Source organism: Eretmochelys imbricata, chromosome 14 (genome assembly GCF_965152235.1).
Source record: "Eretmochelys imbricata isolate rEreImb1 chromosome 14, rEreImb1.hap1, whole genome shotgun sequence".
Lineage (NCBI taxonomy): Eukaryota > Metazoa > Chordata > Testudines > Cheloniidae > Eretmochelys > Eretmochelys imbricata.
Window position 1 is genome coordinate 14,862,044 of NC_135585.1, and position 23,185 is coordinate 14,885,228.

General features: G+C 44.9%; 1 protein-coding gene across 2 annotated transcripts in view; it reads right to left on the reverse strand.

The window, feature by feature from the left end:
* Nucleotides 1–250: 250 nt before the first annotated feature.
* The window catches only part of GGA3 (golgi associated, gamma adaptin ear containing, ARF binding protein 3), a 31,955-nt gene continuing 9,020 nt past the window's right edge, over nucleotides 251–23,185 (reverse strand). Inside the window, exons 3-18 of one of the 2 annotated variants that reach the window (XM_077834426.1) lie at nucleotides 22,340–22,415; nucleotides 21,667–21,765; nucleotides 20,501–20,624; nucleotides 19,459–19,562; nucleotides 18,832–18,912; nucleotides 16,475–16,612; nucleotides 14,823–14,904; nucleotides 14,162–14,278; nucleotides 12,680–12,943; nucleotides 11,317–11,384; nucleotides 9,842–10,146; nucleotides 8,834–9,102; nucleotides 7,755–7,924; nucleotides 5,756–5,866; nucleotides 2,583–2,730; nucleotides 251–931 (exon numbers count right to left, since the gene is read on the reverse strand). In XM_077834426.1, the coding sequence (XP_077690552.1) occupies nucleotides 2,620–2,730; nucleotides 5,756–5,866; nucleotides 7,755–7,924; nucleotides 8,834–9,102; nucleotides 9,842–10,146; nucleotides 11,317–11,384; nucleotides 12,680–12,943; nucleotides 14,162–14,278; nucleotides 14,823–14,904; nucleotides 16,475–16,612; nucleotides 18,832–18,912; nucleotides 19,459–19,562; nucleotides 20,501–20,624; nucleotides 21,667–21,765; nucleotides 22,340–22,415 (2,119 nt within the window). In that variant the 3' untranslated portion in view covers nucleotides 251–931; nucleotides 2,583–2,619. Of the gene's footprint in view, nucleotides 2,731–5,755; nucleotides 5,867–7,754; nucleotides 7,925–8,833; nucleotides 9,103–9,841; nucleotides 10,147–11,316; nucleotides 11,385–12,679; nucleotides 12,944–14,161; nucleotides 14,279–14,822; nucleotides 14,905–16,474; nucleotides 16,613–18,831; nucleotides 18,913–19,458; nucleotides 19,563–20,500; nucleotides 20,625–21,666; nucleotides 21,766–22,339; nucleotides 22,416–23,185 lie in introns of both variants that reach the window. The other variant, XM_077834425.1, reaches the window with a different exon arrangement.

Genomic DNA, 23,185 nt, shown 5'->3' on the forward strand with positions numbered 1-23,185 from the left:
GCTTGCAGGGGGATGCTTGCCTGGCTTACCTACATGGTTAGTCAAGTAGCTAAACGTGTAACATTTGCCTCTGATACCATTTCAGTTGTGTCATCTCTTGTAACTAGAACTGAATTTGAATAGCCCACCTTTCAAACCTGATGGATGTAGCAGACACCACCTCCTTGGGATTGGTGGATTGAATCTCTTGGCTTCCACAAACGGCAACCTACTCCTTAGTTTGTCACAAAGTGTGGCACACAGAGCAAAGTAGGGAAAACAGTTTATTTAACATGCAGCAAAACAAATGCATTGGAGACATATTTACAATGACGGCTCAGTATGAAACTGCAACCTCAACCTATGAACAAGTAACATTCATAAATAGTTTAATTTCCAAAGCTTGTACAACACTTTTCCCCACAGTGAGACTATGGTACTTTGCCCTTTGACTGTACAGCATGGGCACTGCGGTGCCGTTAACAAGGAGGATGACGCCATTCTGCAGAAAGCACTTGTGCTCTTCTGATTTCCTCACAGCCACCGTGAGAGTCACTTCTAGGCATCTAAAGCAGTGAAATCTGCTTCCTAACAATACGTTACAGCACCTGGGCAGACTTAAAGAGCTAAGCGAAGCCCCTAAATGTATTGTCTACAATGCCAGTGAGGCCCACGTTGAAAGCAGAAAGACTGTTCCTTGCTCACCACCTCTTTCCATCAGTTTAAGAACACAGCTGCTGCTTTTTTTATCAGGATCCAGGAGCATCTTCCACTCAAAGACAAGTGAGGAGGCCACACGCCTTGGTCCTGAGTGCCAAACCAGCGCTGACATTCAGCAAGCTGAGTTTGGATTTTTACTTCTACACTTACCTTTCAAGGGCTAGTGCCCCCTTCGCATCAGGGCGTCTGCTGTGTCTTTCACGTCTCCTTGTGGTTCGTATTTCTCACTACTCTGAAGAAAAACATGGAGCCACAGTGGAAAGTATAAGATGGCTAGAAAGAATTCCGAGCTCTACTTACAGTAATGTGTTTTATAACCTCCACTAAATCCAGCAGCACTTCCTCATTTTAGCTTTATTCTTATAATAGGCTGGAGTATCTTCCTGCTGTACTGAGTCTGGACAGTCAGGCTGACTATTCCCTTCACCATTTAAGATCTGTTTGCCTGTACCTTGCACTGCTAGAAATACTTTGTCTAGTGTAATTAAGTTTCCATACAGCCACCCCACATGCTGTCTTCACAGGAGTGTAAAGTTACAGACTTAAAACAGGAAAAAATGCTTCTTTAAAACAATTTGCTAAAAGGTCACTGAAGGATTGTGTAGGTTTTAAATTAAGAGTGGGGGGAGAGACTGCTGGAATCAAACTTTCAGTGTATTGAACTACGTCTCCTAAGTCATGTAGATAGCGGGCTCACTTGGCTGAGCCCCATGATTTAAAAATACAGTTGGTTTTCCCCGTGTGGAGACAATTGCACTTAGCCACTTAATACTGGGAACAAATAAAATAGGGTTCTAAACCCAGCAGTGCACCGTCACAGCCTCGTGGATTCTGCCTTACTTTTGTCAATCTGCTCACTTATCAGTAGATGTCCTATAGCTCTACTATTTACATCTTGTATTCCTAGTCTTTTTAAGAGAACACACTATTCAACTTTAATAATAATACCGCCTGCACAAGGGAAACTGAGAGGCTTTTCTCCGTACCCCTGGTCCAGCCTCTGCACCTGATTAGTGGTTGCACTGAGGCTGCTGCACTGTAGTTGCCATCCTTTATCAGTGTAACCTGTGCTGCCCACTCAGTCAAAGACAACTGGAGCCCTTTGGCCCTGTTGGTTGTACCTCCTCGCTACACACATTTCCTCTCCCCCATACTATGGAATGTGATGAAGGCAGAAGAATATTCAGTACAGGCATGTGAGTACAAAAATTAGCACAAGCTGCCTGGAAGACAGACAGTGCAGAGGCAGCTGGAAGTATAAAATAAAAGAAAGCAACTAAAGAGAGTGTCACACAATGTGCAATTACTGTCTGAACGGGCAGCACTGGCTTAGGCGGGCCCTTGGAGAGGAGAACAGAGGGGGCAAGAAGTGTCATTTTACTGTAAAAAAACCCTCCCATCTTGGAGCCAATGGTTACTGCACAGCATGCCTAGAAGGTTCAGTTCTGGTGTCAAGGAGACAATAGCCTTAGGGCAGGCACAGACATTAGGGCTCTGCACCAAGGAAACTCGGGATGGCATCATAACCCTACCAGTCTGTAGGCATCTCTGCACAAGAGCAAGGGAGGAAGCCAACCAGTCCCCTTCTGGCTACAGGTCTCCCTTCCAGAACACCATAATTTCAAGTTTAATAACAAAGTGGAAGATAGAACCAGATTCACCCAGAGGCCAAGATAAAGCAGCCAGCAAAGCCTCTCTCTGGCTGCCACTCAGTTCATTCTTGGCATAGATGCCCCGGGCCCACTTCAACCCGAGGTAAAACATTCCAGACTAAAGCTACAAGCGAAGTGGTCAGGACATGTAAACAAAGCTAAACATCACCAGTGGATAGCATGTGTGCCCCTTCCACGCCACATTCATTTCAGTCCCTTTGGGATCCTTGCCTGGTCCTCTCATGGAGACTGTGGCAGACTCGCTGGGTCATAGATTACCCCATTGATCTACTGGGGGAAACTGATCCACTTCCCCAACTTCTGTGCTGGGCTGGTCTCCCAAAGTGAAAGTCAGTCTGTACCTCAGCCTCACCTTCTCCTGCAAGGAAGAAGAAAAACAAGATGTTAAAGTAGCAGCCTGCCTTGGAGCAGGAAGGCCATGATACCAGTAGCAGCAGGAGAACAATGGTAGTGCTTCCAAATGACACACTTCTCTGTAATAACATTTTAGAGCCCACAACAGCTCTGTCTGGACACACCATATGGGGTAAGGGGCCAGCATATGTTAATGGAGCATTTCTGGATACTTAATAAGGCTGATTTATTTATTCTTTAGTTTGTAAATATGAGAGATCCATCTCTTGGAGTGAAACAGCAGAAGAAAAGCACTTACATTGCAATACAGATTCATTGTATACACTGACCAGCATTCGTAGTTCAGCTGCTTCCCAGTGATCCTACTGAACACATGCTTTAGTAGTGCTAAAAGAGTATGAAGCTTCAAAACTATACTGCAGGATGTAGAGGAAGGATAAAACCTGACAGATTCCTATTCCTTAGAGAATGACCCAGGGAAAAAGAAATCTGCCTTCCCCTGGTTACATGGCTTTTCTAGATATTCCACAAAGTGAGTTTATAGAAATCCAACAAAACCCCATTATCTTTGTACCTTGGGATCCAACACTTTTTAACTGATGCTGTAAATGCCACTTTTACCATAATCTTCAAAAATAGTAAGTAGCAAATGTCCAGGTTATCTGAAAAATCAAAAGACTACTTGAGTTCAGACTCTGAACTTTATATACTCTAGCAATGTAGGGCTGGAAGGGGCCTCAAGAGGTCATTGAATCCAGCATCCTGTACTGAGGAAGGACCTAGTAAACCTAGACCATCCCTGAGAGGTGTTTCTTCCAACCTGTTCTTAAAAACCTCCATTGATGGGGATTTCACTGCTTAGAAGCCTATTCCAAGACTTAACTACCCTTACAGTTAGAAAGTTTTTCCTAATATCTGACGTAAATCTCTTACTGCAGATTAAGCCCATTACTTCTTGCCCTACCTTCAGTGGACATGGAGAACATCTGATCACTGTCCTCTTTATAACAGCCCTTAACACATTTGAATACTGTTATCAGGCCCCGCCTCTGTTTTCTTGTCTCAAGACTAAGCATGCCCAGTTTTTTAACACTTCCTCATAGATTGGCTTTTCTAAATTTTTCATCATTTTATTGTTCTCCTTCGGATTCTTTCCAATTTGTCCACATCTTTCCTGAAGAGTGGCACCCAGAACTGGATGCAGTACTCCAGCTGAGGTCTCACCACTGCCGAGTAGAGAGAAAAAATTACCTTCTGTGTCTTACATACAATAGTCCTGTTCATGTACCCCAGAAAAATAGCAGCTTTTTTTCCACAACGGCATCACATTGTTGGCTCCTATTCAAAATGTGATCCACTATAACCCCCAGATCCTTTTCAGCAGTGCTACTACCTAGCCAGTTATTCCCCATTTTGTAGCTGTGCGTTTGATTTTTGCTTCTTAAGTGTAGTACTTTGCACTTGTCTTTATTTAATTTAATCTTGTTCATTTCAGACAAACTCTCTCAATTTGTCAAGATCGTTTTGAATTCTAAGCCTGTCCTCCAAAGTACTGGCAACCCCTTCCAGATTTGTGTCATCTGCAAATTTTATAAGCATACTCTCCACTCCATTATCCAAGTTATTAATGAAAATATTGAATAGTAATGGACCCAGAACTGACCCTTGGGGACCCCATATGTGTCCCCTCCCCAGTTTGACAGTGAACCATTAATAACTACTATTTGAGTATGGTCTTTCAAGCAGTTGTGCACCCACCTCACAGTAATTTAATCTAGACCACATTTCCCTAGCTTGCTCATGAGAATGTCATGTGGGACTGTGTCAAAAGCCTTACTAAAATTAAGATATACCATGACTAATGCTTCTCCCGCACGCACTAGGCCAGTAACCCTGTCAAAGAAGGAAATTAGGTTGGTTTGGCCTGATTTGTTCTTGACAAATCCATGCTGGCTATTCCTTATAACCCTATTACCTTCTTGGTAATTACAATCTGATTGTTTAATAATTTGTTCCAGTATCTTTCCAAGTATCAAATTTAGGCTGACTGGTCTATAATTCCCTGGGGCCTTTTTGTTCCCCTTTCTAAAGGTATTATGTTCGCCCTTCTCCAGTCCTCACCCTTCTTCCATGAGTTCTCACCCTTCTTCCATGAGTTCTCAAAGATAATCACTAATGGCTCCAAAATTGCTTCAGCTGGTTCCTTAAGAGCCCTAGAATACATTTCATAAGGCCCTGCTGACTTGAATATATCTAACTTCTCTAAATATTTGTTAACCTATTATTTCCCTACTGTGGCTTGTGTTCCTTCCCCCTTGTTAATATTAGTTGTGTTGAGTATCTGGTTTTGGAACATCTTATTCAAATAGATAGCACACAACTGGGATAGCAAGGTGCTCCAGGTAAATATGATAGCTGAATGCTTCTAGTATGATGATCAGAAGAGAGGGGGTTAACTATGTTATTTAAGTGGTCATAATTAAACTTCAGTTAATATCGCAAAGGTACAGGGGAGAAGGACCTTTCTAGGTGCTATTAGGTCAACTTAGTCTGGTTACAAACTCAATAAAGCAATAATATTTCTATTATACCCGATCACTTCTTACAATTCATGTCACCCTGTAAACTATCACCATATATAGTCACGTGAATGTTATCCCATAAGGGGTGAGGGAAGAGTCCCTGGTGGAGCCCTAACTGTTCCTTGCCACTGAAGTGTTAACATTATGGGGAATTGTACAGGAACTGATCTAGAAGGATTGCTGTGGAGTGAGGCAAAAGCACAGTCCATCTCTCCCTCCCCTGACTCTCTGTCCCTGGGGTGAGATACTGCTAATATACCAACATACTCCTCTGCGATGATTAATCTCACTCTGCCTCAAGACAGCACTCCAGGGTAATTCCTCTTTGGGGACAGACAATCACGCTTGTACAAATATTTAGTCTAAACCCACATGGAATTTGATCCTCATCAGATTCGTAAAACAACAAGAGAAGTCACTTTTGCTGAAGTTTTGAGCCCCTCTCACCTTCACAGGGTTTGCCAGCAGCATGACTTGGGTGATGGCAGCGGGTGCCTGGATGGGGTTGAATGGAGAAAGTTCTGTACCCGAGGGTGGCTGCAACTTCACTTTCATGGACTGCAAATGTGAAACAAAAGGAACCCTCAGGTACCATGACCTGCGCTGGGGTAACAAAGGGTTTACGCACAGGGTGCACACCCAAGCTGTGTACATGAGCAAGTGTTCATTTGGGAGGAGCAGGGGACACAGATAAGCCTGGTCTATACTGAGCATATAGTCATAGGCACATACTAAAATAAATCAACACGGAGATAATGCACTGGCTGGGAAAACCATGACAGCACCTTTCTAGCACAGCGGTGTCCTTGGAAAGATTTTAATACAGATTCCCTATCCCAGTGGTTTTCAAACTGGGTTGCGGAATGTGAGGCACTGGGTCGTGGTGGCTCTGGTCAGCACCACCAACCGGGCCATTCAAAGTCCCGTCGGCGGTGCTGCCTGGCTAAGGGAGGCTAGTCCCTACCTGTTCTGACACCACGCTGTGCCCCAGAAGCAGACAGCAGCAGGTCCGGCTCCTAGGCGGGAGGGAGGCCACGGGGCTTCCCATGCTGCTCCCACCCCGAACACCAGCTCCACACTCCCATTGGCCAGGAACTGGCCAATGGGAGGTAGGGGGCGGTGCCTGCGGGTGAGAGCACCTCTGCCTAGGTGCTGGACCTGCTGCTGGCCTTTTCCGGGGTGCAGCACGGTCTGTGGTGCCAGCACAGGCAGGAAGCCTGCCTTAGCACCCCCGCTGCGCTGCTGATGGGGAGCCGCCTGAGGTAAGCCCCAACCCCACGCCACCCCAAACCCCTCATCCCCAGCCCCAGCCCAGAGCCTGCACCCCCAGTCCAGAGACCTGACCCCCTCCTGCACCCTGACCCCCTGCCCCAGCCCTGAGCCCTCCCAAACCAAAGCCCCCTCATGCACCCCAAACCCATCCCCAGCCCCATCCCACAGCTCTCAGCCGCGTGCCCCAATCCTGAGCCCCTCCCACACCCAAAACCCCTCATCCCCAGCTCTGCTGGGTCACGGGCATCAACAATTTTCTTCAACTGGATCGCCAGAAAAAAAGTTTCAAAACCACTGCCTTAGCCAATGCAGACAGAATACAACCAAGCTCCGAGCTGATGTTCAAACACTATAATCAGGCATCCAAAACTAGAGAGGGGCAAAAATCAAAAGCTCACATTGAAACCACTCCCAGGGCACAGCGCAAAATAATATTAGCCCCTGAAATTGTCTCGTTTTTGTCTCTTCCCCTTTCTAAAAACATGACCAGGAGCTACTTCCACTGGGGCTCTATGTCTTTCAATCCCCTTCTGTAAACTGGACACCCCCCCCCGAACCATTTGCTTTGTGTCTGCATTTTAGAAGCCAGCTTTCCTATTCTGTTGAATGACACTCTCTGACGTTGGTGGAGGAGGGATTTCAGAACATGGGATCATTGCCCCAATGTGATCAGAAAAGACAAGAGGAAAAGCCTTGTTAGATCTTCTAGTTCAATCCTGGCCAGGACAGGATTATTCCCCATTGTATATTTTCTGGTCGAATGTCCAGTTTAGTTTTAAATGTCCCTTTCAATGGGGTTTAAACCCACCATTTGGGAGTTTATTCCATTTGTTGATCGTGCTGTCAGGAAGCTGAGGCTTTAACCCAGTTACAGGGACATGGGTAGCTCTCAGCTACACCACAACTGTTAGCCAAGTTTTAACAGGATCCCTGATGCTGCTATGAGCTGACCTTACCCTGCAGGGGGAACATGCTCCCTACCAGCAGTATCTGTTGCTGTATGTTACTTAGGATACACAGAGACCGTCTCTCCTCTCTTCTAGGGCTCTTTGGAAGCAGAAAGAGTAGAGGCCCAAGAAAAGCTAGTATTGTAATGTCATGTCTGAGTCCCAGAGCTCACACCCATTGTGTCGAAGTATGATCCCAATCTATCTTTGAGTCTGTGTGTCCCTACCTTTGGTACTGCAGCCTGCAGTACAATGTTCTTCACAGGAAGAGGTGCTGTGTTTAACATGGACACCACCACAACCAGCACGTCTGACCTCCCCGGTGGGCACTCCTTGGCAAAGTGTAAGAGGATTCTGAACCCGTTCTTATCGTAGGCTGTCACTGGAAGAGCACGGCCTGGGGACGGAGGGAAGGGGAAGAGAAACACAAGACTATATATGTGGTAGGAAAAGCAAAACGTTTTGTGCTCTGAATGCAACAACAACCTACTTTACCCAAAGTCCAATCGCCTGTTCATCAGCACAGACACCCTGCATGTCGCTTTCCTGCTTAGCTAGGGCTGGACTGGGCTTTAACATAGCCAGATGGTTTTTAGGTAAAACACAGTGGAGGTGTGTAATGGCAGTCGCACAGGCAAGAAACATAGTGGGGTGTGTGTCAAGATGACAGCACTGCTACACAGTAGGGACCCTGGCTCAAAGCTAACCACGGTTTGCAGTATCAGGAGTGAGGCTCTTAGCACCTGGGTTGAGTGGCACGTTGCAGTGTGTTGTTTCAGAGCACTCCAGCACTGTAAGTGGCAGCACAATCTCAGAGGCAACTGTCGGCTCTATTGTACGCATACGGCAGTATACCGAGAACACAGGCAGGGGATTCCAAGGAGAAACAGTAGTTTCAAATTAAGGGACTTAAAAACCTCTTGATTCTCTTGCTGGTTGGAAAGAGTTGGCCATAAAACCCTGGCCTGAGACCCTACAAACTTTTGCACATATTGTATTGTGGGCAGGACAGGACCACGTGAAAGAAAGTCCATTCCATGCTTAGCTGCCAACAGCCCCATCCTTGGGAACCAGAAAGCTACAACCAGAACTGGTTGCATAGCCTCCCTAAATACGGTCTGTGCTGAGGGCTGGATTCTGCTCTCAGTTCCATCCCTGCAACCCCATAGACATGCTTCAGTGTTATCTGGGTGCTACAGAGAGAATTTGGCCCTATACCGCTAACTGACAACGTCTGAGAGTTAGAGTATTGGAACAGCAACAGTCCAGGATTGGGAGCAGGCTGAAAAGGGTCTGAGATACTTACTGGGTTTAATGGATTCCAGTGGAACATGGACATTGGCCAAAGAAGCATCAGGCCCTTTCAGAGGGCTGCCCTGCTGTTGGAATGAAGCTGGCTGGTATAGAGGGCTTCCTGAACCTGCCGTGCAGATGCTTGGAAAAGGAATAGTAGGGGCCACTGGAGCAGCAACTGGCAATCCTGTGGTGGATATTAAAGGGGCAGAGGTGACAGTGGCTGGCAAGGTAACCCCAGGGTGGAATACTGAGGGCGCTGACTTCACTTGGGCTGAAGGCCTAGGAGGGAGACAAAAACAGAAGTGGCAAATTAAGAACTATATTGGCTAGCGGAAGTGGCAGTGACAGCACTGAGCATGAAGCAGGCTTTCACTCCATCTCCCGCACTACCAGAGACAATGGCAAATCACTAGAGTGAAACCAGGGGCCTGCAATCATACCCTCGTGCAGTGACACTGTAAAGTCTTCTGTGTTGAGCAGTGTTGGGCTGGGTGAACATTACGCAATGTTTCAGGGAGTGGTGGTGATTTGGGAGGTGTCACTCCTCTCCAAATCAGCAATGAGCCAGTGCCTCAGCATTGTGCTGGGACCCAATACTGCTGGAAGATGAGATGAAAACAAGGGTCCTGGTCACTTACGGTCATTTAAGGATCTCAGGGCACTTTTCACAAGAGTAGGCCCTGTTAGCCCCAGTGTTCTGGTCAACTTACCAATCTGCCTACCTAAACCATTGTGTAGTGTAGCTGTGCAGTGCAAAGCAGATGCTGTGCTTCACCACTGAGATGGCTGCATTTCAGTGGTGGGTCAGTGACCTTTGGGTATAATTTGTATATCAGTTTGTAAAGTGCTTGAGATCCTTCAAGAGGAGAGATGCTAAATAAATGTAAGACCATCACTATCCAACAGTAAACTTCCATCAAACTAGAGTGAGAAACAGGACATCCTTATTGCCAACCTGACAGCTATAGCAAGGATAACTTTCAAACGGGAGAGAGGAAGCAAAATCCAGGACTTTTACCCTTTGACCTCTTCAAGAAGATGTCCCAGTGCATCCATCTTATGCAAAGCATTGTCTCCCACGGCTGAACTGAGGTACTGAACTGGCATAGTCTTTGGCGGGCCCAGAGGGGCTGCTGGTCCAGCAGAGAACAAGAACGGGGCTGTATTAGGTGCAGGGATATGAGAGGCTGTGAAAGTGGAAGGCAGAGGCGCTGATGTTCCACACACAGACTGTGATGTGTGATGAAGAAGAGGGTTCACTGCAGTATTGCAGCCGACAGTCACCAGCTTCGGACTAAAGAAGTCAAGGTCCATTTGGTCATTCTGCAACAGAGGGGACAGGTGCATGCTATTAATTCCTGCCATGCCTTAGATACCATGGTAACTCATTGATATAGGCCTTACCCATTAGGACATGAAGGGGGAGGAAGCAAGCAGAAGAATATGTTGCATCTGTTGGACTACATCCAATTTGTAGTTTACTTGACAGCATATGGTGCTGTGCTCGACTGGATACTACTAGTGGAAAGGAGCTAAGTGGGGAGGAGTCAGAAGTTGAGGTGGCCATGTTTATTATGGGCATTTGGATGGGGATTCCTAAGGGCAGTATCCTAACAGAGCAGAGAAACTTACAATAGCCTACTCCTGGGGGAATTCTGTGCCACTGTGCATGCGCAGAAATGATGTTCCCCGCAGATTTCTTTGCTTTCATGCAGAAAAATGACTTTCTGACAGGGAAGCAAAGGGAAGCCACAAGAGCGGTCATCCAACCCTCCCCAGCAGTATGTTTTGGGTGCCCAGGGCAGCCAGCAGAGTGGTAAATCGCAGGGGGCAGGACTGGGGAAGACCTGGCTGGTGGCTCCTACCCTGCACTGAGCTCAGCTACTAGTCCTGGCTGTGCTGGGGAAGACGGGACTTGCAGAATTTTAAAATATTGTATGCAAAATTTTTATTTTTTTGGCACGGAATTTAATTTTTTGGCGCAGAATGCCCTCAGGAGTAAATAGCCAGAGCAGAGGGGAGAGAAGATGGACAGTACATTTCAGCGTAGCAACAACTGAAGGGTGCTAACTGTTCATTCAGCAGTCCCAGTTTCCTGGGACGATGGACTCTGCCTTTGGCCTCCGAGTGTATTCAGTCCAGAATACAGCTATTCCCTTGCAAACTGGGTGCATCCCTTGTGTTTCTATTCAGTCTAGTCTTACCGACATCCTCCCCATGTGAAAGGGTAGCTTTTGTATCAAGGTTTGTTAAGATACCAAAAAGCAGCACATACAAAGAAGGAAAGTGAAAGCAGAGATATCTTCTCTGTACTGGTTCAGATATCCCAGTTACACAAGGCCAGAGGCAAGACACAGGCCTTCACGTCTGGAAGTTATCATCTCTGGCCTGCGTGTGAGCACTCCCACAGGATATGGTAAAAGCATACATCGAGAGTGCTCAGAGATCTCCCACAATGACAGTCTTTCTGTCAATAAATCTCTCTCTTCGTACCTGGAACATATTCCACTGGTTGTTTTCCGTCGACTCTTTCACTGTACTGGGGGCTGGGTCATTCAGGCCTGAATGCAGAAGAAAAGATTTGGATACTGGAATAAAATTGCAAAAATTCTCAACATTAAAGTCAAGAGGCAATAAGAAGGGGAGCTCGACGGCTAGTTTTTCTAACCCTCTCCCACCTCCTATAGGGTGTTTCACCACTGTGGTAAAACTACTCAGTTCAACTCTGTACAGTTTGAAAGCTTCATTAAAGAGACATGCACATTCCGTGTCAATGATCAGCCACAGCCTCAATGATCTAATGCAGGTATGTCCTGCACACACAGGCAACCTTCTCCATGCAGCACTTCCAATGTTCCTGTTTCCTGACCTGTAGCATCCTCTGTTATTCAGTATCAGAGTCCCAAAGGCACGTACTGTGCAGGCTGCTGTATGCAGATTTGCTAATGCACTTTTCTTCTAACCATAGCACCCACTGCTATTTCAGTCCTGAAACTTGTAACCAAGTGTGGTGGTGGTTTTCTGATGTCGACAAGCACCCGCAGAGATTAGACTGGGATTACAACAAAGTCACTGCATTTGTGACCTACCCCTATTTCAGGAAGAGTCTCCAGAGGTTTTAACTCTAGCCTACTGCCAAATTCCCATTCACAGGGCCATTCTGTGGAGGGAGCTTCTTAGGTGTCCAGTGGAGGACGACATCCAAAACAAACCAGAATAAGAAACCACAGAATTGGCAATCTATGGCTAGTACTGATACACTGTTCTCTGCAGCCCAGCTCAAGAACCAAGCTCCATGATAAAACCCTTTCCCCAGAACATACCCTAGCCACACCAGCAACCTTCTCCATGCAGCACTTCCAATGTTCCTGTTTCCTGACCTGTAGCATCCTCTGTTATTCAGTATCAGAGTCCCAAAGGCACGTACTGTGCAGGCTGCTGTATGCAGATTTGCTAATGCACTTTTCTTCTAACCATAGCACCCACTGCTATTTCAGTCCTGAAACTTGTAACCAAGTGTGGTGGTGGTTTTCTGATGTCGACAAGCACCCGCAGAGATTAGACTGGGATTACAACAAAGTCACTGCATTTGTGACCTACCCCTATTTCAGGAAGAGTCTCCAGAGGTTTTAACTCTAGCCTACTGCCAAATTCCCATTCACAGGGCCATTCTGTGGAGGGAGCTTCTTAGGTGTCCAGTGGAGGACGACATCCAAAACAAACCAGAATAAGAAACCACAGAATTGGCAATCTATGGCTAGTACTGATACACTGTTCTCTGCAGCCCAGCTCAAGAACCAAGCTCCATGATAAAACCCTTTCCCCAGAACATACCCTAGCCACACCAGCCTCTTACCTAAACACAGCAGCTCCTCATCCAGCAAGAAGAGGGAACTGGCCGTGCTGCTCTGATGAGTCAGAGGAGCTTCTGCTTGGCTGGAGGACCGGCTCCGCGAGTGACCAAACTTTTGGGGAGGAGGTGGGAGGATGGGGATTTCTGATGAAGCTTGTGTCGGCACTAGCGTTAGTGTTGCAGGTGGCACTGGTGGTGGCGGGGTGCTGGAGATGTCCATGCCAGCGAGGTCAATGAGCGCACTGAGATTACTGGTGGGATCGCTCCCTGCAGAGATGGGGAGAAAAATTATAAGAGGGACTGCAGTCAGCTGGAGCAAAGGCTCTGAACAATGTGAAGGCAATAGCCAGGGCAAAGTTATCAGAGAGATGCTCTGGGTAAGGGAGTTTCTCTTTTAATCAGAATTTTGGACTCGGCAGAAGAAAGGAAACCTAGATACTTTCCACTGGAGGATTTGCTGTTACACTGCTACTGAGCTGGACACTGTATAGTTAGGAAACTTCTGTATAAAAAGAGGAGCCCAATCCAGCCACTGCTCTCTCCACTGCATGTACTATGTGTAGTGTAGTTGGCAATCCTTTCCATGCCTGCTTAGCTCTGGCTAGAACTTGGGAGACCCAGTGTGGTGACAATAGGCAGCACAGGTTACACTCAGTCAAGGTGTTACTAGCGAGCCAAAAAGAACTACGGGCTTTCTCTGTGTCCAGAGTCCCCTTCAAGTTCATCACAAGCAAATCCTCACTCTTCCTTGTGACAAGGGACACCATTCTGTACAACGATCATTTCCCTCATGTTTTTCATCCAAGAATCTTAAGAGTGTTTTCCAAACAATAATTATGCCTCATGGCACCCCAGAGAAGTGGCTATTGTTAGTCCCATTTTCCTGATGGGGAAACTGAGGCAGATAGTGGCAGCATAAGGGACTTGCCTAAATTCACAAACTGAGTTGCTAGCAGAGCCAGAAACAGAACCCACATCCCTCGACTCCTAGGCCCTGCTCCAATCCCTTAGATAATGCTCCCAACCTTACATTTAAGCACAGAGAATAAGATAAACAATAAATGTATGTTAACTTCTCCCCTGATGGTATTTAACCCTTCAGGTGGGGCCAGGACGGTTGAATAATCTAACTAAAAGGTTGCATTCCACATCAGCTGTTAGTAATCCAGACAGGAAAGCCAAGGTCACATGCAGGTCTGCTTAGTCAGAACGTCACAAGTCATAAAGTTTCATTATTAAAAAGCCAGCAGTGCAAATGGCAGAGCCTCCCAAGTCAAAGCATTGTCACCGGTGGCTAGAATTATAAACTCATCCGTGTGTCCATCATGGCTGCTGTTTGGGAGCTGATTTGTCATTCCTACCTGGGCAGATTTTAGCCCAAACAGCTGATAATACTGTCCTTTACTGCAATTAATTGGACACCCTTCACAAGAGGAAATTCAAAATGACAGGATTCAAAACAGAACCAAACAGATGGCTACTCACCTTCTGTTGCAGACAGTGTCGGGATATCCACTTCACCATTGATGACTTGACCCTCGATTATTTTTTTATAGGAATTTATTACCCAGGATAAATTGTCACTGGCCTGCAGAATTTCCCCTAGATGTGGGAGAGAGGCAAAAACTCCAGTAGAGATTTCAGTCACTTTGCTCTCTCTACTGCTTTGGATGCTCAATAATCATCATCAACAACAACCCATTATTTAGACTGCAAGTTCTTCAGGGCAGGGGCTGTCTGTGCAGCACCTCACACAATGGGGCCCCATTCTCAGCTGGCCCTGAGGCACTGCTGTAATAAATAATAACAACTCAGTGATTAGCTCCCATAGGGACATCTCCCCTCCTCTAAGAGCCGTATGCCCCCTACCTTGTGTTCACTGAGATCGTTTCCCACACAGCCTCCCTCCCTACCAATTCTTACTGCCAGGGCCCTGCTCTAATTTAGATTGTAAGCTTTAAGGGCCTTGGGTTTTTATCTGCCTGTTAGAGGCCACTCACATCCATGGAAGCACGGAAAGAAGTAATGTAACATTAATATCCCCCTTGCTGTATCCCTGCACAGTTACTGGCCACACCAGCCTGGCTGCAAACTCCTCCTTAAGCCACATACCCTTCCCACCAAAAAGGGGAGATGGTTGTTTTACCCAAACTGCTGTCGTTATCCTCTGTTTCACTGGCCAGTTTGAATAACATCCGTCTTTTGGTTTCACACCTTTCGTAGAGCTCCTGGGAAGAGAGATCAGGAGAAAGCATCTTATTAGCCAAAAGCCATTGACAGCAACAAACCCTGCTCTTGCAGTCAGCATGAAATGATTCATCCGCATGGAAGTCCCAGTATGAAGGGAGACCCAGAGTCTTTTCTTGATGCGAGTGCTGGTCCAACTAGGTGTCCAAATTCCCCTTTCCCAGTCCCATAGGGAGCTATTCACCATTTTAGCAGCATAAGGAGACCAACCCGATCTACATTCTCAGTATAATAAAGATGAATACCAGCCAGTGGCATGCTATGTACACAAGGCACACACTACATGCCCAACTAGTTGTGCATTGTCCCACTGGCAGATCGCAGGACTATTCTGTCCAGCCCCCAAGGGGGATGCCATTTTGTAAAGCTTGCTGTACTTGGAAGGTCATGCTGAATGGAGGACACCATTTGGACCACATAAGGCATGCAAGTGAGTTGTTGCATGTCTTATTACAAATGTCATGGCCTGCCACTGATATCATCAGTCCTCCATGCTATTGGCATTTATACTTAATTCTCTTTGTACTCCATATGCTGGACTATTTTAATCATCATCTCTGCTACAGTAGCTCCTTAAGACCCCAAATGAGGATGGGGTCCCATTGTGCTAGGTGCTGTACACTCCCTGCCCCAAAGAGCCTACGATCTAATTGGAAGAACGGAAGTATGGTCATCCCCATTTTACAGGTGGGGAACTGGGCACAAGGAAACCACATGACTTACTCAAAGTCAGAGCTGGGAACTGAATCCAGATCTCTTTAGTCCCAGTCAGTGCCATAACCAAAATTCCTGTCTTCAGTCCAGGGAGTGGTCCATGAGCACACAGGTCACTACCTCCACTCTGGTGGAGATGGGTTCAAGGAAGGGCAAGTTTCTGAATTAGTTGTGGGGTTTTTTTACCATCACCTGAGGTGCTCATGTATGTATCATTTTTATTTTTTATATTATAGAGTGAAATTTGCATGTACAGCCACGGAGAACCCCTGGTGGATTAAAAATCTGTGTCTATTATAGAAATTAAACCAATCTTTACGGTCCTTTTCGATTATTATTTTCTTGGTGCTCTCTCCATTAAATACAGTGTCGACAAGCTCTTCCCCTGAAGGGAAGGAAACCTTTTTGTTTGGATCAAAGATTGTAAGTTTATTTGAATATGGTCCTTTGAGAGATGACTTTTTCCACCACAAGCAGAATGGCCAGTGGCACTGGGAATCAGAAAATGTGACTTCCTGATTCTGCCACTGACACACTGTGTGATTTCAACAAGTCATGCATTCTTGGTGTGCTCACTTTCACCACCTGTAAACAGAGATAGTGCCTGCTTCTTTACAAGGAACTTTGAGTCCTTCAGCTGAAAAGTGTTAAGTACATAGTATTATCATCTCCAGCTGATTGTTCCCATAGATTGCTCTCAGCTCTGGTTGCTGCTCTTCATATCATTGACCACTTTGTTCTGCGTATTTGCAACTTTGTGCAAAGGTAAAGCTCCATAAAGTCTGGAAGAAGGAAATGCTGAAGGACTCCTATGCAGAGCGATGAGCTTGTACTCACCTTCATGAGCTCCTTATCAGCCTCCGACGAGTCCTCTTTGCTGTAGTGAAGCAGCATCTCATTCAGCAGCTTCACATTGTTATTCACTTCCTCTAGAGTGTGCATGCGTTTTGTCACCTTCTGGATCCGAGCCTCATCCTTCAAGGTTTAAAACAAAAAGAGGAGAGTGAATCTTCCCACAAGATCTCAACAGCAGGAGCTCAGCTGTGAGTCGCATCAGATGAAATGCTGATGCGTATTTGAAATAGAGCTGGGCAGGAACTAGATTTTCTATTTTGCTGGAAATTCTGCAATTTCAAAAAAGCCTTCCATTCTGACACAGAACAAAACCAAAACAAATTCAAAACTTCTTGTGAAAGAAATTTAAAAACAAAATTGTTTAGGGTCAATTGAAATGTTTTGTTCCCATTTTGACTTTTTAAAATGTTATATTACACAACATAATATTTTTTAAAATTAAACAAAAAGGCATTTTGAAATAGAAAATCAAAACATTCCGTTCCGAAGAGTAAGAATTGGAATATTGGAATGCTCCATTCTGTTTTTTCCCTAAACAAAATTTTGTTGAAATCAACACGTTTCCGCAAAATGATTCACTTTCAACAAATTGGCATTTTCCATTCCAAAAACATTTTGTCAGAAAATTTCTAACCCATTCTAATTAGGCATGTATGCTGTCAAGGTTCCTTCCCCACTCTGAATACTAGGGTACAGATGTGGGGACCTGCATGAAAGACCCCCTAAGCTTATTCTTACCAGCTTAGATTAAAAACTTCCTCAAGGTACAAACTTTTGCCTTGTCCTTGAACCCTATGCTGCCACCACCAAGCGTGTTAAACAAAGAACAGGGAAAGAGCCCACTTGGAGACGTCTTCCTCACAAAATATCCCCCCAAGCCCTACACCCCCTTTCCTGGGGAAGGCTTGATAAAAATCCTCACCAATTTGCATAGGTGAACACAGACCCAAACCCTTGGCTCTTAAGAACAATGACAAAGCAATCAGGATCTTAAAAGAAGAATTTTAATTAAAGAAAAAGTAAAAGAATCACCTCTGTAAAATCAGGATGGTAAATACCTTACAGGGTAATCAGATTCAAAACATAGAGAATCCCTCTAGACAAAACCTTAAGTTACAAAAAGACACAAAAATAGGAATATACATTCTATTCACTGCAGCTTATTTACCAGCCATTTAAACAAAAGGAAATCTAATGCATTTCTAGCTAGATTACTTACTAACTTAACAGAAGTTCTGAAGAGCATTCCTGACCGGGTCTCGGCAAAAGCATCACACAGACAGACAGACCCTATGTTTCTTCCCCCGCTCCAGCTTTTGAAAGTATCTTGTCTCCTCATTGGTCATTTTGGTAAGGTGCCAGCGAGGTTATCTTAGCTTCTTAACCCTTTACAGGTGAAAGGGTTTTGCCTCTGGCCAGGAGGGATTTTATAATGCTGTACACAGAAAGGTGGTTACCCTTCCCCTTATATTTATGACATATGCTCTCCACCAAAGATAAGGGAGACCCCTCAATGTGATGCCTACAGTTGCATGGGAGCAGGGTTAACTTATACAGAAAAGAGATTCCAGTGACTTGTATTCTCTCCAAATTAGAAACTGTATTTCTCCTTGCCAGAACAACATTGGGTCACTTGAACTCCATGACGCCTGGATACTGGAGTGGATGGACACATCAGAATTTCATTAATAGGTAGGGTTGGATGTATATGTGCATGTAGACAACTTGCGATAAGTGCCAGATTGACGACCCTGGAGACAGTCCTCTGTATCCATAGATCAGATATTACAAAGACAGCAGCAATTCAAGCTTCTCCCTCACCAATCCCTGATGCAGAGTGCCCCCTTGAGGAGTGAGAAGGTAGTTCATTCCCCATGGTTCATTTGATCCTTGCCCTTTCTGCTATTATATTCCAACTAGGGAACCAGCTATAGAGGTTTTGTGATGCAAACACCTGCTAACTAGGACCCAGAGTGAAACTCACCAACAAATTCATTTCACACAGCCCACTCAACAGCCACTGGATGATATCAACTTTCAGTTACTACGGACTGGATGTGACTGGCAATCCTAAAGGTGAAAGGTTCTAGACTTCATTGCTAATTCCCTTGAGTCATTCAGTCCCCAAAGCTTCAAGCACAGATGAGCAGGCCGGTTTAAATAGTTGAACTAGTGCAATACTAATGGAGAGTGAAAGAACAAGTCCAGCGATTCTGCTGTTCACGAGTCACTAAAGCTGTGTACCAGCTGGTGTTAAAATGTTTACAAATGACAAAGCAAGCCCCTGATAATGATCATTACTACAGGGTTTCTTAAATAATTCTATTGTGTTTTCTTACCTCTTTTACCATTGATTTAATAAGCTTGTTCGCCTCTTGTAAGTCATCTGGGTTTTTGCTTTTTAACAGTTTGGCTAAAAGCTGTAAGAAGAGAAGAGAACTTTTTAGGGAAAAGTAGCGTCTTAATAAACGGAGGCAGAAAGATCATGTATCCAATGGCTGCTGCACTGGAGAAAGGGAAGTGGACAGTTCAGAGAAAGCAGACTTAGGTCAAAGCTTTTCCAACTACAGTAACTTCCTTAGGAGTCATTCAATGGATTTGCTATTTTGGTTTTTGTTAAATTACCAGATTTTCATTCATGTACAGTACAAGCACATTGGGATCTTGGAGACTTTCTGATACTAGACAAGAATTCCTCCCGGTGCAGAAAGGTGAAAAGCTTTTCCTCTCCTCCATTACAGCAGTTGGAGAGCGACTTAACTAGAAATGGCCAGACAGTGACAACACTGAGATGGTCTCTAACTCAGGATTTCAACTCTGAATCTCCAAGTGGTAAGAATCAAACCCACAGTCCAAGTGAAATCAGGCCCACATACCAGCAGATTAGAGCTGAGTCAGAGCACTTCCTTTTACTTTAAGTTGTTTTGTTTTGTTGGTGGGTATCAAGATTCCAGCCTTCACTTTACCTTGGATTTCTCCTCATCATCAAACACAGGGTTTTTGGGGCGAGGTGGTGGAGAGGGGATCAGAGTTCTATCCACTGGAATTACAGGGTCACACATAACAATACCTGAGAAGAAAGAGAAACAAAGTAGGTTTGTACATGCAGTCACTCAGGATAGTGCTAATATCTGTATACAGGCAGCACAGAGAGGGTGCAGCGCTGCTATTCACATACTGGGTTCAGAGGGAACATGCAGCCCAGCTCTTCGAACACTGAGATGGAAGGATATTTCAGTGAGGATTAATACAGCAGCAAAATCCCTGTGCATGTTATCTGGTGAACTGAGGGATGTTTTCCTTAGGGAAAGGCCAACACTCCAGGGGTTAGTTTGCCACATCCTTACAACCCACATAATCGATAGCTCTCCACTCTGGGTCTTTCTCCTTTCACATTGGCCTGGGAACTCCAATGTAAGGCCCCATGTAATCCTGCTTTATGCAAATCCAAAGCCATGTGTATTTTTAGCATAAGGGAAGCAGAACAGACAAGCAGAGAACAATAATGCAGGATGCGGTATCCACAGACTCGAGCCACTAGTTGGAGAAAGGATCAAGTTTCACAGCCAGGCCCCACCACAAAATCCTTAACTTTGCATTATACTCATAGAGGCTTCCGAAGGCAGACTCTTTGTGCTGAAGCTATGAGCGTCTCTTCTGACCACTTTAGGCCTTGCCTATGTGAAAAAGATGCTCTTATTTTGGTTTAAACCAGGCTTGTTTAGTTTAAATTAATTAGGAATCAATTTAAGCTAAATCAAGATAATCCACTCAAACTAAAATAAGAGCGTCTACACAGAGGTTTGCACTAACTAAATCAGCTTAAAAACCAATTTAAGTTAAACCAGTGTAAAATTCTCACATAGACTTTTCTAGGTCTTTTCTACCATCTGATTGAACAAGTCCTGCCCCCAGATACAGGCTGCTTTCTTGACTGACCCCACTTTGTGACATTCCTGCTTAAACATGTAGGGTGCAGGAATGCACGTATGAGAAGCTGCTTCCCACCTTGTCTCTTCAGCATATAGTAGGCATCTTTGATTTTGGATTCCTCTGGCAGTGCTACTGTCCAGCTGTACAGCAACTCAATAACTTTGGTTTTCACCTTCTCCGAGACTCTGTCTCCCAGGTACTGAGGGGGCAGGGGGAAGAAAGGAAAACATGTCAATCTCTCTCTCTCTCTTTGTAAAAAAAACAACAAAACAAAAAAAAATACCAACCCAACCACTCAATATGGGAATTCATTATGTGCTCATTAAAGTCTGTTTTCACATTAGATGGGAGTATGAATATCCCCCTGTATCCTGTCTGTGCTGATCTGGGATACAGTTTCGTAACACAGATGGCCAGGAGCACTCATCACTAACTACACTGATACAAGATGAAGTTTACCATGACATAAACTTCCCTTACCTCTTTAAAGTAATATTTACATTGTGTTTCATGATAAAACATCATCTTGTCTCCACCTGCCTGAGACAACATGAGCCAAATTCAGTTTGGAGTTATTCCATGGCTAAATGGGATGCTCTGGGCCCAGTCCTGCTCCCAGTGAAATCAGTAGGAGCTTTGCCAGTGACTTCAATGGAAGAAGGATCAAACTTCCTGTTAGTATCCAGTTGCTTTTGTTATAAGAAAATGATGGTGATGATGATACTTTGCACTGACATCACCTTTCACCAAAGAATCTCAAAATGCTTTCCAAACATGAATGAAGCCCCATAAGATCCCTAAAAGATATGTAAGTATTACCCGCCTGCTACACCGATGCACAGAGAGGTTAAGTGACTTGCCCAAGACAACACAGCAAGTCAGTAGCAGACCCAGGAACCAAACCCAGGAGCCCCAACTCCTAGTCCCTTTCTCTAACCATTGAATTACGATTCCTCTCCCTGCTGATGATCATGTTTAAACAAAATGAGTAACACAAGGTCTAAAAGTGCTTGCACCACATTAAGGGAATGAGCAATGCTAAGTATTGCACAAGCAATGAGAAACAACTGGTGCTTGCTGAGAGAACTAGTAATCACAGTGCAAAACACCCAGCAAACAAAAGCTACAGACTAATTCACACAGTGAGCCAGATACTGTGCTGCACGCTTTGGGAGCTACTTGTGGTTTTAGAAAGGCCAGACTGTTACAAAATAGGTATAGAAAATAGCTTAAAGACTGACCTTTGGAGACACAACTTTTATTAACTCGTTTAAAAACCGAAACTTCCCTACTTCATTATGAAATCTTCTCCCACAGTTCTTCATACAAGCTTCCAGCACCTGTGTTCAAGCAACAGAAACAGGTGGTGAAATCAACACATCCCAAACCCAAACACATCCCACACAGCTGGTTTCTTCTAGGGGAGGCCCCAACTAGAACAGGTGACAGGTAAGGGTCACATTTCATTGAGATAGAGGAACTTCCACCCAAGGACACAAGGCTTGAACCCCACTTCTTTGACTGTGAAATTATCGAAACAGGCAGCTTCCCCAATCTCGAGAGAGCATGCTGAGGAGCCCTCTCCTGCGGAGGGGTGGCAGCGGTGGGAAAAAAAAAACCTCCCTGAAGGTAACAAACCAAAGGACCTAGAGTGAAACTGAGTTTTTCTGGCTCCAATACAGTTAGTAAACTAACTCCATGCTTCAGTTACATGAGTCAAGTATCCTTCTTTCTTGGTCTTCCTCCCCTTGCAGAGGAGGAGAATTAAGGAGTTGATTGTGTCAGTTTCAGTGAGCATGGGAATGATGGTACTAGATAACCCCACTGAACAGTAGGGATCGCCCCCCCATAAATTCCTCATTGAAGAGCCCAGCTGGGCTCTGGGCTTTGAGAGAGGAGATAAGGACTACCTACTGTCAAGGCCTGGACTGCCTCCCATTCCTGGGGTGACTGGATTTTATGAGCCAGCAGTCTCACCGCTATCTGTGGACTGAAACAAACCAAGGTGCCACATTATAAATAAAACAGACACAGGGATTTTAGGACTTTCTAGACTTTCACAAAATCTTCTGATTAGACAAGTACGGTATCACAAAATTAAAAGGAAATGCCACTTTGCCCTTCTATAGCTTTACATCTTCAAAGCACTTTAACAAAATAATCCTTACAGCATCTATGTAAACTGGGGTGTTTACACATGTAAAAGGGGAACATGGTCTAGTGCACATGGTCTGGGCACAGGACTGGTAGCCAGGAATTCCTGAGATCTAATCCTGCTTCACTGAATGTTTCATGGTGTGGCCTTTAACCTTCTCTGTGCCTCACTTTGCTTTGTCTGCGGTAGAATAATACTTCCCTACTTTGCAGGAGTGCCATGACTCATGAGGGTTCGTTAGTTATTGTTTATAAAGTTTTCTAAAGATGTAAAGCTTTATATTAACTTGTAAATGGCTTAGTCAGAATGGAGAACACTCAATATATAAAAATTGCAGCCAGGGAGGTGTAGGTTGGACATTATCCTAACTATCATGGTAGTTAAACACTGGAATAAATTGCCTTGGAAGGTTGTATACTCTATCATTGGAGGTTAAGAGCAGGTTAGACAGGCACCTGTCAGGGAGGGTCTAGATAAATACTTAGTCTTGCCTTGAGTGCAGGGGACTGGACTAGAACTCTTGAGGTCTCTTCCAGTCCTATGATTCTGTGAAATATTCTATGAAAATAAATGATAAGGATTATTATCCCCATTTTACAGATTGA